General features: G+C 27.7%; 1 protein-coding gene across 2 annotated transcripts in view; it reads right to left on the reverse strand.

Moving 5' to 3' along the window:
- The window catches only part of cv-c (RhoGTPase activating protein), a 1,097,329-nt gene that overhangs the window by 35,873 nt on the left and 1,041,029 nt on the right, over positions 1–20,427 (reverse strand). For both annotated transcript variants that reach the window (XM_075370603.1, XM_075370602.1), the window contains exons 10-11: positions 14,325–14,445; positions 7,934–8,175 (exon numbers count right to left, since the gene is read on the reverse strand). In XM_075370603.1, coding sequence (XP_075226718.1) covers positions 7,934–8,175; positions 14,325–14,445 — 363 coding nt within the window. The remainder of the gene's footprint in view (positions 1–7,933; positions 8,176–14,324; positions 14,446–20,427) is intronic.

A 20,427-nucleotide genomic window follows, 5' to 3' on the forward strand; every position in this document is an offset into this window, starting at 1 on the left:
CAGTGTCAGGTTGGCGGCAGTTGTCCTTCGCCGAGGTGGTTCTCCCGAGCGATCCCATGCTGGGCTAGCTCCTGCTGCTGAGTCCAACAACCAAGGCGATTGAAGCTTGGAGCACTGGAGCAGGAAGGTAGCATCTGCATCTAGCGGCTCCCTTGGTGGGCTGGCCAGGCCTGCTGCTCTGGCGGGGATATAGGCATCTGCCAGGGGTCCCATGTTGAGGCGGCCAGGGAACTTCTTCTTCTTGTTGGTCTTCTCCAGGTGGTGGTCGTGTGAATTGAAAATTCACTCTCATGCACACTCTTTTATTGGAGCCTGAGAGTGGTAGGGCTGCCGCACCACTACGGTGGGAGAACTGCATGGTGGGAGTGATGGTTGAACCAACGCATATGTATACTGTGCGCCAGCTCACATCTGACTTGCTACACAGTTCGTCCACCAATATTAAAATATGTGGTAACAATTTGATGGTAAAATATTCAGTTAATTAATTACCACTGATCTTTATATAACTGGGTAGAGGATCCTTATGGTGTAAAATACAATTAATTGTTCAATTATTATTATTATTATTAACTCCAGAATCGTAGATTGAGAGGCTGGAAACTAAATAAAACCATTGTACGCTTGCGTGACTATAATCACGATGGTAGAGATGTTTATTTTACTCAAGTCAGATAATCAAAAGAACAGTCATTTTCGCAACACAAGTAAAAATGTATGGACAGTTGTAGAAAATTTATATAGAGATCAGTGTTCAAAATACAAAATCAGAACACTTCTACTGCATTGTTATAAAATGTAGTTTTATCCCTACTCTTATACTTACTTCTGTGCATGCGCAGTTTCATTTTATTCAGTTCTAGCTACTCAGCGGTGCTAGTTTTTACCAATTTCAGAACATGGGATTCCTCTACTCAGTTATATATAGAGATCAATGTTAATTACTGAAGAGCTTTTGAAAACTACCCAGCTCAAACAATTTTTCATATAACCTAATAAATACTATATGTGGTTGTTTTATTATTCCCTAACACTTTCCCTTTCTTTTTACACTTTCTATTTTAACAAAACTCTTTCTATATAACATAAATGATTCATTATTTTGTACATTTAACAACTGTTTTGTTCATACTAACAATTAAAGTACAATAAATCCCTTACATGTAAAATAAATCAAAAGATTGACAAAAATATTTGTGTAACATTGGATGTCATAAGTTTGAATTAGATATTGTCATTTACAACATTTGTATTTTATTAATTAAAGCAAGAAAAATGACCATGATTCTAGGCAAAATAATTATAAAGATGCTAAAAATAATGAAACAAATGAAAACAAAAAAATATATATATATAAATGTAAATATACAAGGTAAAATTTGTAGCAAGTAATACAAACTTTACACATATTTTGCTGCGGTTTTATTTTTCAGTAGTTAAATATACCACTTTTGTAGTGAATAACTGCTCTTCGGATAATTTATAACACTTACATATGTGTAAAAATACAAAAGTTTGTTAATAAATGGAAGGATATTAAATTTTTTAATAAAACATTGTACGTATTTGATCATCTACTTGTTTAAAGTGGTATTACTGAGAATGCTTATATTATAGGATACATCTTAATGTAATATAAATATATGGCAAGGTAAAACATGTCATCATAATATAGGTTGGATAATTGGAAATTACTGGTACACAATAAATCTGTTACAGTTTATAAAAAAAAATTATTATTTTTTTTTTATAATAATATAAAAAACATATGATTTTGTTTTGGTTAATGTTTTCTTTGGACCTGAGAACCTCAATTGCTTTTATAGGCAAAAACATGTTTTAAAATTAATCATTGTAAATATAAATCACTACTTCAATTAATTCAATGATAAAAGAATTTAATAATAACTTTCAAGCAAAAAAATTTTGTAGATTCTAGATATCTAATATAAGCTTAAAACTGTACCTATGATAATTATCAAAGAGATAACTAAGTACAAAAGTTTTAATTGTAATTTCAAGTAGCATGAATACATAAAAAACACAAGTATATAAAAATACTTCTTTCATAAATCTGTTAGTTTAAAACAAGCAAGTTTACAGTATAAAAGTCCACAACAAGAAGTTAACTAACCAAAATTATTACAAATTATTATAGTTACAGCTTATCCATTGCACACTTGAATATATATAATAATAATAACACACATGCACACATGTGCACACACACACACACACACACACACACACACACACACACACACACACATACACTATATATATATTTATATAATGTGATATAACATATACATCAATTTTGAAAATGGATTTGTTGGATAAATCTGCATATCTGTTATTTCTATTTGATATGTTATTCTTTTAAGAGTTAAGTTATATATTCAATATTTGTAATTTTAACTGTGAAATTAGATTATAATTACTATTAGAGTTCTATCTTTTGTCAACAGGAAATGCTAGTTATCTGTTTATAAAGTACTTTCAAAGTTTATAATCTAAAATAAAAATAAATATACCAAACAATGAATAATGAACAAAATTTTTATTAGGAAAAATAAATAAATATTTTTCAAATAAAATTTGCCAAGGTTTATTTCTTTACATTAAATGTTTTGTTTGGAATCAGGATTGAAAACTATTATAACTTGTTTCCTCATTCTGCTAAGCTAATTCTGCAACAGTTAGTTTATATTTTCATGTGAAATTAACATTTATCTTACTTGTGCTAGGAACTGATAAATAAAAAAATAATGTCCAATATTTTGATTTATTTTTAAACAATTTGGAAAAAGCTTGAATGGAAATTATAGAAACCAAATAATCACAAAATAACAAATTTCTAACTAAGAAATAATTTAATTCAATTTTTGATAAGAGAAATAATTATTTGATTTTAATCAAACATATTCTATAGAGTTTTGTAAAATGGGTGGTCTGCAGAGGTTTGGAAAGGGGTTAGAAGAGGTAAAGATTTTTTTTGCAAATATCTGTAAAACTATTCATTATAAAAAAAATTTAAGATCTTTTATAAAGCTTACAACAAAGTTTCCTTTTAGTCTTTTTTTATTGCTCTTGATGATGAAAGATAGCCGAGCTATGATATAGTAATTTTTGTTTACTCCTAAAAGAAAGAATGATTTCATACACATTTTTTGAAATTAACATCAATATAAAAAAACAATTAAAATTAAAGTTTCTCTGTTATACTTCAAAATTGATTGAATTATAAACAGATTATAAGATCTTCCATACAGCACCTCTACTCCACATTAGTCTTCAATTAAAGCTAGTTGATAGGAAACAAGGGTTCCTGACAGATCTACAGGCAGAGCTTCTCCCTCCAAATCAAACAGATGCAAATAATTTAATAACTAAGTAGGACCAAACACCCTTGTAAATTCCCAATAATGTCTACGAGATTATTCTATGAAAACTCATCCAATAACCTGGTAAGACAAAATAAAAAACAAGGGAAAACTGGATGGTAAAAAACAGACACTTTATCCACAGATGGATTGCAAAATGAGACAAAAGTACCCCACTAAAAGGAGTTTTTCAAGGCCACTCTACTTAGAGGGTGTCTGGAATACATCAAGTAATATTTAATAAACATTACAAGTGTAATTTTTAACTGGGATGGGATCAGTTCACCAAACTGATCAAATTTGCATTAAACAGTATAAATATATCCTGCTAAAAATTTCCTTTTCTCCATATAATAGTTATAGAACAATAAGCTCAGGTTTTCTTTACAGAATCCTCTTCCATCACTCAATTACAATTTAACTATAAACTATTCAGCCAGATTCCCTGATGTTAGGTTAGACATCTAGAAGCTATAAAATTTAGTTTTTAATGAAATTTATCAATTTATATCTTTCAGCATAATTAAATAAACTAAATGATATTTACTTTGTTTAATTTAAAAACATGCCTTTGAATGTAGGATAAATTGAGTAACATAGCATTCTGAAAATTTATCAAACAAAAAAATACTTTGTTTATGATGAACTAAGTTTCACAAAAAAAAAAAAAAACTATAATATTTTATATTAAATCCACCTACTACTGCAAGCATAATTTTATAGAAGATTCATAAAGTTTAAACAAAATAAACTGCACTTTGTAAACAATAAAAATGCCATGATTATGTCTTAAAAAAGAATGTTTAGAAGAATAGGAAACATACAAACATACATTTTCATTAAATGATGATTTAATGAAAATTTGATTTACAATCAACTTAGCAAGAATAATGAAAGTTTTTCCTATCCAACGTCAATGTAATTTATTTTAATCCTTTCTATTTGGTAGGTAGTTAGGCAATGGGTAAATCTTTCTATTGAATTAATTTTTTGAAAGGCATGTTAGAGATTCTTAAGGCATATAGAATTTATACACAAAAGGATTTGCTCTACCCATGCTAAGGTATAATACAGGGGTTTTTAACTCTTCTTTCTTTATCCTGTTTAGCCTCCAGTAACTACCATTCAGATAATACTTCAAAGGATGAATGAAGGTAATATGTATGAGTGTAGTCTTGTACATTCTCAGTTCGACCATTCCTGAGATGTGTGGTTAATTGAAACCCAATCACCAAAGAACACCGGTATCCACGATTTAAAGTCCTTTACTAGGACTTTAACGCTGGAACTCAACTTCCAAATCAGCTGATTTGGGAAGACGCATTCGTCACTAGACCAACCTGGTGAGTTGGGGTTTTTAACTCTGGAAATTTCCATCTACACTAGACATTGCACACAGGAACTTGTTAATTTAAACACCTACACTAATGAAAACTATAGTTAGCCACTCTCTGAATGTAACAACCTATTTTTTAATAGGTTAAATAGTTTAAATATAAACTGTGGTTTCATTTGTAAATATATGTTATTGGATCAGTTGTGCTTATATTTGTTTTGTTTAATTTCATAATTTTTTAATTATTATACACGGTATACATATTCTTAGTAATACATGTTACTTTCAACATAAAAATGGCACGTAAAATGTTTATAACACAGAAATTCAATGTCATCAATATTTTTTGTCATCATGACTTTTTCCAGACTCAAAGCAAGTAAAAATACAAGAACTGCCAACAACTGACAAACATTTTTTCCCTGTTTATTACTTTCCGTTTTTATACTTTCCTGTTTTCATTGATACTATTCTTCCTGTTTATTTTGTTTATTGTTAAAATCAAAAACACACAAATTTCTTAATATGATTTGGGAATAAGTAAAAGGGTAACTAGATACTCTATTTATTTTGAGGTACCAATAAAACATAAAAACTGTTTATATAAGACCAAGTAATTGTTAATAATTTAGCAGCTGTCAGTAATATAATTGTAAATGTTAACAAAAGTTACAATTGCATCAGAGTAAAGTTCCAAGTAACTGTCAAAAACATGCATTCTGACATTGACACCATAATATAAAGTTTACATTAAAACAATGAACAGATCAAAGAAAAGTTTTCTACTACAGCTCATTAGTGAAAATAAACAACAAAGCAAACTAGCTCTTAAAATCATATGAAACAAAATATTAAAATGAAAGAGAGATACTGATAAAAAGTAATAAGAAGGGCTTATACAAAAGCTCTTAGGTTCATCTCCTAGTCAATGCAGCATTTTTCTTTTATCTTTAATTTCATTAATTTAAGTAAATCCTCTAATTTGATCATTTAACCAGTATATCATTTTAACTCAAAATAAATAATCTAAGATTAATAGGTTTGAAAATGAAATCAAATCAGTTAATTTTTCACAGCAAAATATTTTACTGCAATATTATATCAGCTATGTTTTTTCCAAACTACTATAACTCTACTGATATTCATATAAAATCATAAAATTGGTTGAAATAGATTACACAAATAGATTACAGTAGAATAGAAACAAAAGATGTTTAATTACCATGAAACAGGATAAGTTAGATTTAAATCATCTACATAACCTTGAATTTATAGATTAGATAAAATAATTTGATGTTAACAAACCTATGACATTTGTTTAAACCAGAAAAATAATATAAATAACAGTCATTATTACTGTTGTTATTGTAATAGATTAAATATAGAAATGTAAGAACAATTTTAAAATGTTATTTTAAGAAAAATAAGTAAATTTACTGATGAGAACATCCTGATCATGAAAGGGAAGACACCTGCCATGTGACGGATCTAACATGCCATACCCCCCCCCCCCCCCGTACCTAGTCATGTTGTCTGTCAGGATGCCACCAATGCGAATGCCACACACGACATTCCCATTGGTGTAAAATGACTGATGAGAACAATATTTAATGCATACCAATAAAAGAAGAATGTAACAGAACAATATTTTAATTAATTATATGTGTTTAAAAGCAGTCATGTATTAGCCATTTAACATTTTTATAATAATAAATGTTTCTGTACTAAATTTATCTCTGATATTTAATTCTAAATAAACATTCATTAATATTTACATTTACATGTTATAATACAGTTTTACTTATTTACTTTTGTACTCGATGTTATCTGTAGGATGGGTGTACAATGAATGCTATGACTAGTCTTAAAATATTCAATCAAGATACATATCAAACAGTAAAAATTTTCTTTAAATGATTAAAAAATAATTGTATCTTTTGTTATAATCAGTTTTCAAGACAAATTTTTCCATTCAATATTATTAAAAAGTTACTGTTAATATTATCCAAATAAGAATCCAAACAGGTTATGTTGTTAATCCGAGAAATCATATTCTTGTCTAAACAGTAAGTTAACAAATTTTTCAAAGAAATTACAGTCGTTTAAATTATGTTTGATGATTCAGATCATTACCATTTTTATAGATCAGTATAAAACGATAAAATTACAACCTAAATGTCAAGGGTAATTTTACAACAATGTAATTATTTAATAACGAATAAAAAATATATTTAAAAATAAATTCACAATTATTTAGTAGTGTATGTCAATCTCAATCTGGGTAGAAACCACAACAAGCTTATAAACAATTTAAAAATGTAGAAAATATTTTTGAGGAAAATTACTAATAATTCTGTTCTTATTTTAAAATATAATTACACTTTACTTTTCCACAGGAAGGATTAAACAGTTTTGAATTAACATGGTGTATTCAGTAGGTATGGATAATACCTACTTCATGCAACTAAATGTGAAATCCTATATGTTGGGCAGCACACTGCCTTCTCAACCAGCTCATCTCAGGCTTTTTAAATTACTCCTGGCAAGAGTATACAGTATTTGCTCTGGTAAAGCTAAAATTGAGATTATAAAGCGGCAGATAAAACTGGCTACAAAACATAAAAAAATTATTCTTTATAAGCATTAATTTCTGTAGAGAGATCTCAGACTTGTATGGACATTGATTATGGAATTTTATTAAGAAATAAATTTGTGTTAATTTGGATTTAAAAATGTAGTGATTAACCAGTAACAAACAAAAATTAATTAATCCTGAACTGCTTTAGAAAAACAGTTTACATTTAACCTAATTTTTATAAAGTGGTGTAACATCAGTTTCTGAAATAATGTAGACAGTGATATTACAAAAAGAAAATATTATTCTTAAAACAAAGTAGTTTTGAAGGTACATTAATTTTTAGCTCTGATAAATTGTGAAGACCATAATTAACTTCTTGATCATTAATACAATATAATCAAGAGTAACCTGCAGTATTTTTTAAAGACTAAAAATCAATATCTTCAATGGGCTCATGTCTTTAAAATCAGAAATAATGTTTAGAAAGGAAATAAATATTAAAGATGAGTAACTAAAGGAATATTATAACTAAACAAAATTTAATATAAATAATATGAAATATGAATCATGCTTAGCTTCCAACTACATCATCAAAAGTATGAAATTATATCTATATTATTTTTTTGAAAAACTTACTTGTGGTCCTGAAATAACAACACCTTCCCTGTTTTGACGTTTTCTACGACGAGACTTTAAGCTTTCAACTCTACGAAGAAATGCTTTGGCACCATCACGTAATCTTTCACTACCTGATCTGCGAAATCGAGCAGCTAAAAGTTCACTGTCACTAGTCAATGCTCCTGGAGGTAAACTTCCATATCTGATTACAACAGGACTATCTTGTAAACCAGGAGATGACTGACCTTGATTTTGACTTGCTGTAACAAAAAGACAAATTCTTTTCTTTGAAAAGTATTATGAAAGGTGATTAAAATTTTTTAAAAATTATGAATGATTTACCCTTTTATCTACTTGTACTTATATTTTCAAATCTTTTTGAAGTTATTTCTACATTCTTTTTCAATGATCAGTAAAAAAGAAACTGAAAAAGCCAACCAGATAAAAAGTAATTTTTAATTCTTTTTACTTCATTGTATGAAGCAGAGGAAGTATTGTGATCGTGAATGGTTTTCAGATTTCAACGGAAATATCCATTTTGATCATTTCTGAATCCACTGACTAGTTTTGGCCTGATGTCTGTACATACGTATGTATGTATCTCGCATAACTCAAGAATGATTAACCATAAGGATGATGAATTTTGAATTTAGGACTGTTGTAACATCTAGCTATGCACCTCCCCTTTTGACTAAAACTGACTGAACCAAAAGAGTCCAAAAAAGTAAAATCTAAAAAAATTTGGATTTTGGACTTATGAAAGTGGTACTTATTGGTAGTAATATTGGTTCCAGAGTTATAGCCAAATAAGAGTTTAATTAATGAAATATTTGGATCAAGGGGAAGGCACATCGGTTCAAATCAGACTTCAATCTCCTTTTTTTTTAAATTTAAATATATTGATTTATTAATAATTATTTATCTCTGATTGTAAAAAGATTTTTACAATAAATAATATTCAATAATAACCATAAAAAGTTATGAAAAAATATCAGAAGCTATTAATGAAATAGACTTTTTTTCAGTTTCATTTTTAAAAAAATGTGTACATGTAATTTAATAGGCGTACAAGGAAGTCATGTGGTGTCCACATCAGTTGTTTTAAATAGTTTTCTACAGTAAATAATATAAATTAGTAAAAAAGATTTATATAAAAATAACAAAATTAATGATAAATAATACAGCTGTAATATTCAGTTAGTACATGTTCAAGGAATTTAGCAATAACATTAAGATATCTGTACTATGCCCCACACTTAGTAAACATTTTTGTGAATAAGTAAAGCAGAATATATTTTATTCTTTGCATTTGTAAAAGGACAACTATCAAAAAATTATTCAAATGAGTCAAAGAAGATCTAAAAGAAGCAAAGAGAACACCTAAGATCACAGACAGTCATGATTAGAAAATAAACTCAAAAACACATGAAGAATTCTGTAAGAAAATAAAAACAAAACAGAATGGACCCAGCAAAGGTGAGTAGAACACAAGTAGAGTATGAGTAATAAGCAAAATGAAAAAGTTGTGGGAAGAAAAAGAAAAAAGATGCCGGTGAGTAAAACTATTTTTTCATGATCCTATGGAGTCTGGTGTTGAGTAAAAAAATAATAAAATATAATATTTATACAAAAGGAAAAATTACCAAATTAGTAAAATTAAAATAAATCTGAGTACTTGTATAATAAGAAAATGGCAAACTTGTTTTTATTAAACTTATTGCAACCAAGTTGTTGCCAAAAAAGTATTTTTTTAGGAAATAGCTTATTATTTATAAATTTGTTCATATTTCAGCCAATTTTAAAGGTAATGTAAAGAAAGAAAAATCACTATTTTTTTTTTTTAAATTGTGTTGAAAAAGTGGATGTAAAATTTTTTTAAATATTTTTAATTATATTCTTAGTTTCCAAGTTAATCGTTAAAAAAAAAAAAAAATATATAAAGCACTCTTTCATGTGGGGATCAAACAATACAAACTGTATTTTATTTCAATCTAGCAATGCTTTTCTATTGCTAGATTTGAGTATATATATATATACATATATATATATAGATTAAATGAACACAATTGAAAGTTTGATAAAATATTAAAAAACTGAACATTATAGTATTTATGGAAATCAGAATGTAAATAAATCCAATTGACAAAATAACAAGCGCTACCTACACGATTTAATTCAGACCACTCTCTAAACACAGCAGTTGGTGGAAAATAACCTTTTAATAAAAAGAGATAAGGGTCCAAAATTATCACAATTCTTACTGAACATTAAGAAGAAACTTTATAAAAGTCATTGGATTTAATTCAAGCTACTCTCTAAACAAGTAGTCTGTTCAAAATATCCCTAACCTTCATTTTACTAATCAGATCATCGATTTCAATAGCTTTAAACCTTTTCTGGACAACACGGACCATTTTGCAAAAACCCACACGTAAATCGGTCCAGTAGTTTTTTATTCTATAGCGGACACACACATACAAACGTTGCCTTTTATATATATATAAGAAGAGAGTCTGTTTCTATATTTGTTTGTTTGTTTCATAAATATCTCTGACACCAATGTCACCTGGCAGGTATAGTCTGCAAAAATATTCCTTTTCACGTAACTAATATATATTCTGAATATCAGCCAAATCAGACCATAAATGCAATTTTTCCAAATATCTCAACCCCAGCGCCATCTAGAGGGTCTATTTTTTGCAGAGTATTTCTTTCCATGTAAGTAACACATATTCTGAATATGAGCCAAATCAGAACATAAATACAATTTTTCATATTATCTCTCAGGTGTCACTCCAGCACCACCTAGCGGGCTCATTTTTTGCAAAAATACCTCTTTTCACATAACTAATATCTGAAGATGAGCCAAATTGGACCATAAATACAATTTTACAAAATATCTCGATTCCAGCGCCACCTAGCGGATCCCAACTAATTCAGAAACCTTCACGGGCTTGAGCACAACTCACCAGTTTCATCACAATCAGATGAATGGTATAGGAATGCATGCACAGGACAAACAAACAAACAAACAAACAAACAAACAGACAAACATTCATTTTTATATATATATATATATAGAAAAGAAAAAGATTATGGCAAGAAATTTTATAAGCTTTAATAGTGTTGACAGAAGTTTTTGCTAAAATCAACTATTTTTTTAAATAACTGTAAAAAAAAGTCTTCTTTCACTTCCTCCAAATCCTAAATAAATCATGATGCTATTTTGATATACTATCAAAATTTACTAAGTGAGTAAAACACACAAAGCAAATTCAATCAATCTTATTGGGCTGTTGAATAATATTTGGATTTCTTTATTCAATTTCTATTTTTGCTGCATTAAATAGTAATGGAATCCATTTATTACCACACAAAAGGAAAGCTTAACTGGAAATCATAAAATAAAATAGTTAAATATTATGCTGACCTCTTTCCAACTGAAGAATAAATAAATTCAAAGGTAATAAACAGATTAAGCCTATGTATGTAGACTTAGAACTTATTTCCAAGATCATGAACAGAATTTTAACATTAATTTTGAACTTAATTGTGTGTTTTAATATCCTTATATTTAAATATCACTCTAAAAATAAAAAACTGGAAAGCACAGATACAAATTTTACAGTCAACATATGCCATTTTATAATAAAAGCCAGTGTACATGGATATTTTCATAATGCATTACTACATTCAAAAACAAGAAAGGGCAAATAGTTAGAAAGGTTAATTATTGTAAATGAATTAAATTATTATGTGATTAATCAATGCAAGCATAAATAGCTGTAAGTGAAATTTCAATATGTCAAAAGATTATCAGCTGAATGGATATGTTAATATTATAATAATACAATTGTTATTTAGTTATAAAATAATTATTTAAAATTAGATCCTCAATTAATTGAGGTCAAAATACAATACATGTTTATAAGAAATATATATATATATATATATATATATATATATATATTAGGATGAAATTTTACTGACTTAAGATAGCAACAGCTAACTGTAAAATTAAGTAAAATTATTATATTTTAATTTTCCTTGTTAAATTTAAATTTTAAATTTCATTTCATTTTTCTTTCTGATATTCTTTCCAACATTTTTCAAAATAATTTGTTGCAATGCTTAAAATATTGAATCAGAGCAATATTTTTAAAGAAAATGATGTAAAACATTTCACTTACGTATAAAAATTACATTAATTAGAGCACCAACAGTGAGAAATTTTTTTTGTAATTAAAAAAAATATCTATTTTTATGTAGCAACAAAATTATAAACATACGAGTATAATAAAAGATTTAAAAAAACACAAAACAAAAATTATAATATGGTCTATTATATATAACCTTTGATTTAAACCAATCAATAATAAAAATAGATCTAAAATAAACAGAACATATACTGAATATAATAAATGTATAAATCTTGATAACATATAAAAAAAAGAACATTCAATACTTATACATGAGAAAGATCACAGAGCCATATTCCTGCACCACTTGAACCTAATATAGACACATCAGACAAAAAAAAAATCATCACATAACCCTATTCAACTATTAAAAGAAACTGAATCAGATTTGAAAACAAATTACAAACAAAGGTAATTAAGAGATTTTTCTTAGTTTATATTTAGATAAAGGATCGCTAATCAAAGATTCATAAATAGACATAATAGACAAATAGCAGCATTGCAATTATAAAAAGAATCTATTATAAAGATGTAGATTACAAAAACACAAAGGATGGTTTAATTCTCACTAATGCTATTGTCAGCAATTATCTAAAACCAAATCAAACTAGTGAGCTGAACTCTAAACCTAGAGTTTGTAGGGTTATAGCTACTTCCTTCTCCTCTCATATGCATACACAATCAAATAATAAAAGTGAATAAAACACACCAGAAGTAAATATATATAAATCAGTTTGCTCCCTAATAGTTTATCATACTATATACAACTGTAATATTTTTGAAATATAAAAACAGTATGTAATTGAAGGATCTCATAAAAACCTAAGTTTTCATTTAATATAACAGTTGAGTTAAAAATTTTATTAAAAGAGAAAAATTACAGGTAACATACTGGAATTGCTTACTTGTTATTTATTAATATTAATATAATACTTGAAAATAAGTAATTTTTACAGAAATAAATAATTCCGATTTTAAACAGATTATTTGGATTGTAATAACTACAGAATTGTATGTCAATTGATTACTAACACAAAATACAAGAAGCTTAAACTGTTCATAAAGTAGTATGGATTTTTATTCAGATTTTTGTATCAGTTTCTTATTATTTACTAGCTGTATAATCATATTGTAATTAAAGCCTTGAGGATAGAAAAGATACACTTTGAGGTCTGTCATGAAATTAAATTTACTTCTAAAAAAAAAATCACTCCCAACCTCAAAAATAAAGCATTTGATGCATAAGAAAATTAAGGAGTAAAGTGGTTCCCTTTCTCAGTCTTCACTATACTATACCATACAAATATAATGTAGTATATTAGCAAGCCTACCAATGCAGAGGCTATTCTTTCTATAAATGAGCAAATGACAACTTTACTCTATTCACCAAGATATTAATTTTGCAATGAACATCATTTGTTTCAGTGAAAGGAAGCAAGTTACACTTGTAACTCATGTGCTTTGCATGATGACACAACCATGAGAAAAAGTTGAAAAAATAATGTAATTTAACAAATTTCTAGATAATAACAGCAACTCAGATAATGTATGTTTCAACAAAGTACAATATCAACTCCAGCAAATAGATGTACAAGAAACATTCTACGCTGAAGTATTAGTATCAGTTGAAATAAACAAATAGACTATAACCTGTTTTAGCTTATTCCCCACCCCCCAGACACACAAACATAAATATATTATACAAACACATACATACATACATACATACATACTCACAACAGAGTTTTTAATGCACAGGAAGGAAAACAGAAATAACCTTATTATTTATATCTTAAAGTTATTAGTTTATTGGTTCTTTTTCCTGGTTTATAGTTAAATCTTAAAAAATATACTTTCCTTGGGTGTAATACAACATGCCTGCACAGTATATTTCATTATCAAAGAACTCCAGTCCTGGGTAAGGTGGTAAATTGCATCTCTCATAACCAATTCTCAATCACTTGAACATCTTAAGGAATAGCAGTACTGGAAACTAAGGTGTGAATCAAGGTATATATTGGTGACTAATGTTGTGGCGTCTATACCACTAAAAATTTATAATAAAAGTAAATGGAGCACAGTGCTATTTATGGGCCGAGTAAATATCTAGTAATATGGATAGAGTAAATATTTTTGTTGAAAAATTAAACTCAAAAATTAAAAATTGCAAAAAATTGCAACTCATGAAGGAATAACTGAACAAAACAAACCTTGAAGTGCTTGCAATCTTTGAGGAGTGACATCGCAAACACGTGACCATCGTCGCAATTCAGGCTGGAATGTCCAGTTTTCACTAAGAGCACATTGATCATCTTCATCTGAATCATCCCCCTGAAAGAAAAAAGCAAAATCTAATTATTATTGTTATTATAAAAATCAAACTGCATCAGACATGCAATCCCTAATTAAATATTCCTAAATATTAAATAATAATCTCTAAATATTGAATATTGATTTTAAATAATCAATAAGAAAATAAATTATGGTATAGTATTTTAGATACTATAAATAATTCTGTTTATTTATTAATAGTGACAACAAATCAATCAATTTTTTCTTTTATGCATTAATAACCTTTTTATTGCTGCTACAGAAGCATAGCTATAAAGGTAAAGTAAGGGACAAAATTTTGAGTGTTTTGAGTTTTTGCAATGTCAGTCTTTTAAGGCCTGCTTAGTACAAAAAATACAAAAAAAATTATAAAATTTCTAGAAGATATGCAAGTTTGAATATATGGTTTATATGGTTATGCTGGCTTGTATTTTGATTAACATTTCCAAACTGGCTCAACACAAACACTTTAAAAAAAAGGCTAAATAAAAATTACATATAAGGCATTAATGGTATTAAATTTCAGACAAAATCTAAAAATTCTTGCATAGTTTTATGCAAGATCAACATTTTGTTTCTGACACCCTCACTATTTCACAGTCAGAAATGCATTGATTTTCAGAGCACAAGCATCAAATTTAAATTCACTCACCACTGTGACTAACTGCATAAGCACATATGAAAAATACATCAATACAACGTCAACGTATTGAGGTTGTTGTTGACCTTAAATTGGGTGTAACTGAAGACCTCAAGAACTATAATATCACCCAATCTTCATCAGATTTTCACTTGCACAACTTCACATACACTACTACTATGGCATGTCTAAATTTCAATGAAATTTATATGGTAATTTGGGAGATTTTTGAGCCACAAAATTTTCAATTTTTTTTTTAAATTGAGATTAACTAAAGAACGACTCAACCAATTTTTATCAAATTCTCACATGCACAACAGATACAAAATTCAGATACACTACTACAGCATATATAAATTTCATATAAATTTCAATGAAATTTATATAATAGTTTTGCAGTTTTCAAGCTATAAGATTTATACTAAAGTCCTACAATTGTAATTTAATTTCCTTTATAATTGTAATTGTAATTTCCTTTGTAATTGTAATGAACCACAAGATTTATACTCGAGTCCTACAATTGAAATGTAATTTTCCTTTATAAAGGAAATTACATTTTAAGTGAATGGTATTTTCATACTCCCCGTACTTAAGCAAAAAGAAAATTAGATTTCACTCCCAATTCCACCATGAGTTGAAAGTAATATCAATCTCGATAAAAAAGGGAGGGGTAGTTTTTGGCATTTTTTTAAAATTGAATTTTAATACAATGAAAGTTAATAAGTTATTTTAAATTCCAAAATATTAGTCATTCAGATTTAGAGGTGGGAGAATATACAATATTATTTTTTTAAATGTTACCTTCATTTCTTAAATACACGTACAAAAAAAAGTTTTCATTTAGAAAAATATTTGGCGATATATATGTTCCAGCATTGACCTGATTTTTGACATCAAAGAAGACGAAGACGTAGTATCACGGTATCCATTTTTTTTATACATATAGCTTGCTGAATAACGCTGTACAAAATTGAGCCAACTTTTTTGAAATAAATAATAATTTTAATAAGTATTCTAAACCCCCCCAAAAACATGGGGTCGAATAAGTAAAACTTAAAATCATTTTTTTTAATTTTTAAGATTGAAAACCCAGTTGTACCTAGTATGTAGACAACATGGTAAGTATTTTTAAAAAAGAGGTCCCGTAGAACCAACTTAGAATTTAAAAATGTTTTTGAATTTTATTTAAAAATGTTATTAAAAATCTGGAGGATCATGTAAAAAATGGAACGCTTTTTTTTCATTAAAAATATCAATTTTTTCTAGTAATTAATTATGCTCTAAGAACAATATAACTTTTTGATAATAAAAATGTCATTAGGCCAAAGGAATCAACTGGAATCCAAAATCTATTATTAAGAATTTTGATTTTTTTCTCAATTCATCAAATGATGTTAATTTTAACACTTATTTAGTATTAAAAGTATAACATCATTGGATGAAGTGGTCAAATCGAACCCAATTTTTTTTTCTGAATATTTTTATATTTTTTTAATTTTTCTCTAAATATTTCCTCATTAAGTCATTTATATTTAATAACCCTATAGTGTACTTAAAATAAAAATCTCTTAAGGGAAAAACTGGGAAAGTTATGCACCCTTTTTAAAATGTTTTCATTGTTATATCAGCCATAGATCTTTATATTTGGGAAACTAATCCACAATTTACTTTGAATAACAGCCACACAATTAGCCAAACAGCAAGTGATAACCACTGTAACAATCCACAACATTTATACGTATCTCTTTACAACAACCTTAGACATGTTAAAAACATATTTTATAACAAGGAAGATGAATGATGAAATAAAAGGTAAAATGTCAGATCCTTGGTAGGAATCAAACCAAAATCAGCTGATCTAGAAGCCAACTTGTTAACTGTTACAATAACTAGCCAACTAAAGTATGAATCTTATTAATAGGATGTAACAATGCACAACTGCCACAAATATTTTTTTAAAAAGAAGTTTATGTACAGAATTTAATGGCTGTTGTTGCATTAGATATTTTAGAACGTAACAGATTTTTGCAATATTAGTAATGGAAATTAGAAAGTTAATAAAAATATTATCGTTCTGAAATTACCTGATCCAAATTGCACTAAAAGCAAACAGTCTAATTCAAAGCAGTTTAGGATTTAATTCTAACTAAAAGATTGAATTTCATGAACTATTAAATTATCATAAATCAATGGTACTGTCACTTCACCCACTGTGTGTCATAAATCAATGGATCTGACTTTAAATATTGATCAGATGATTAATTTTGAGAGATATATCTTGAGAAGTGGAGACCAAAGCAATTAGTTTTCTACAGCGTATTATTTTTTCTTAATTGTATTATTTTTGTAATTATGATTGTATGATTTTTTTTGTATTTTTTGTTCATACAGGATTTATACACTGAAGATCAGTAACTATGTGTAACTAATAGTACTATTATTACTTTTTATTTTCACTTATATATGGCTTGGTTAGAAGGACCATTACAACATGAACTACAATAACCTCCTCCCCCCCCCCAGCCATCTTTTATTCAAATGGAAAAGCTTTTCTATGATTGCAACCTTCACTCATCAGGAATATTGTCAACTATCATTTTTCACTTTTTGTTGATTATAAAATCCTTTTTCTCCACACAGGCTTTCCAATAGCCATAATGATAAATATGTATAAAATATTTTGAATAATTTAATGTATGTAAAATTTAAAAATGATATTTATGTTACAAAAATTAAAATGTAAAAAAATAAAATGAAAACTAAATTATCATTTGTATATAAAATAAAACAAAGCACAATAAAAACTTATGCAGTACATAAAACATTTTTTTATTGAAGCTAAACTTAAATAGTTAATCTGATGCAATTTAGAATGTCAAAATCAACTGACCACCTCCATACACACATTTATATTTCATTTAATTATTTAAATCATTTAATTATTTAAATCATGTAGATATAATTCATCATCTTTATTTTATCAATACATACGATTGATAAATAAAACACAACCAATAAATTTAAAAGAAACAGTATTGGTTGTATCTGACACAGCCAATCAGCTAAGATAATAAGAATGTATTAATATATTCCAGCAAACTGAAAGTAAAGTTGATATAGTAATATCTTCAGGTTAAGATTTGTCTTTCCACATCCTATAATATAAAATACTTAAAAAATAACATAAAAAATCAAATTTATATAATATAATCTAGATAAAAATCTTAGATATCTTAGACATAATCTATAATCTTAGATCATTATTTTTAACTTAAAATTACTGGTATATATTGAAATAAAATTCATAAAATGTTTTCTATCATATTAATCTATCACCTTTTTCGTGTAGTCACTCATTATCTAAGAGAGTACATAGATTCGCAATAAAAATTATCGCAAAGTATATGTGAAATCACAAACTGATAAGATTTTACTCAAGCAATATCTACTGCATAATTATGAATTTAGATCATAGATTCCACCAATCCAAGTAAGACAAATGCAAAGAGATGTATTGATTGTTTTTTTCTGTTATACCTTTAAATGCATTAAAAATAAAATGAAATCAATATTTCAGTATGAAACCTTAAGGAATGCAAAGATAATAAAATTCATAAAATTTGTTTATTTTACCAATTCAAAGATGAAGAATGTCACCAATGAATGGCTTTCTGTATAATCATAACTAGCATGGATAGTTGTAAAAGTGGATAAAGGTAGAATAAAAGCTTTCGGAAAAAGTAATAAAAAACCAACCAATAAGATTCAAAAAAATTATTAACGAACGTAATAATATATAAAAATAACAGATTGTAACCAAACAAGGTAAGACAACAAGTCTCAGGTTTAGCGGTGAATTCTTCCTTCTTGAAAATACAATTTTTTTTTTTGTCTTCAGTCATTTGACTGGTTTGATGTAGCTCTCCAAGATTCACTATCTAGTGCTAGTCATTTCATTTCAGTATACCCTCTACATCCTACATCCCTAACAATTTGTTTTACATATTCCAAACGTGGCCTGCCTACACAATTTTTTCCTTTTACCTGTCCTTCCAATATTAAAGCGACTATTTCAGGATGCCTTAGTATGTGGCCTATAAGTCTGTCTCTTCTTTTAACTATATTTTTCCAGATGCTTCTTTCTTCATCTATTTGCCGCAATACCTCTTCATTTGTCACTTTATCCACCCATCTGATTTTTAGCATTCTCCTATAGCACCACATTTCAAAAGCTTCTAATCTTTTCTTCTCAGATACTCCGATTGTCCAAGTTTCACTTCCATATAAAGCGACATTCCAACCATATACTTTCAAAAATCTTTTCCTGACATTTAAATTAATTTTTGATGTAAACAAATTATATTTCTTACTGAAGGCTCGTTCGGCATTTTATATCGCTCCTGCTTCGTCCATCTTTAGTAATTCTACTTCCCAAATAACAAAATTCTTCTCCTCCATAATCTTTTCTCCTCCTATTTTCACATTCAGTGGTCCATCTTTGTTATTTCTACTACATTTCATTACTTTTGTTTTGTTCTTGTTTATTTTCATGTGATAGTTCTTGCGTAGGACTTCATCTATGCCGTTCATTGTTTCTTCTAAATCCTTTTTACTCTCGGCTAGAATTACTATATCATCAGCAAATCGTAGCATCTTTATCTTTTCACCTTGTACTGTTACTCTGAATCTAAATTGTTCTTTAACATCATTAACTGCTAATTCCATGTAAAGATTAAAAGGTAACGGAACATCCTTGTCGGACTCACTCTCTTATTACGGCTTCTTTCTTATGTTCTTCAATTGTTATTGTTGCTGTTTGGTTCCTGTACATGTTAGCAATTGTTCTTCTATCTCTGTATTTGAACCCTAATTTTTTTAAAATGCTGAACATTTTATTCCAGTCTACGTTATCGAAAGCCTTTTCTAGGTCTATAAACGCCAAGTATGTTGGTTTGTTTTTCTTTAATCTTCCTTCTACTATTAATCTGAGGCCTAAAATTGCTTCCCTTGTCCCTATATTTTTCCTGAAACCAAATTGGTCTTCTCCTAACACTTCTTCCACTCTCCTCTCAATTCTTCTGTATAGAATTCTAGTTAATATTTTTGATGCATGACTAGTTAAACTAATTGTTCTGTATTCTTCACATTTATCTGCCCCTGCTTTCTTTGGTATCATAACTATAACACTTTTTTTGAAGTCTGACGGAAATTCCCCTTTTTCATAAATATTACACACCAGTTTGTATAATCTATCAATCGCTTCCTCATAAATACAATAAGAATTGAATAAAATCATTCAATTTAAACTGAAACTGATGTAATTAAATTTAAAAATTATATAT

The sequence above is a fragment of the Lycorma delicatula genome, chromosome 7, assembly GCF_047948215.1.
Source record: "Lycorma delicatula isolate Av1 chromosome 7, ASM4794821v1, whole genome shotgun sequence".
Classification (NCBI taxonomy): domain Eukaryota; kingdom Metazoa; phylum Arthropoda; class Insecta; order Hemiptera; family Fulgoridae; genus Lycorma; species Lycorma delicatula.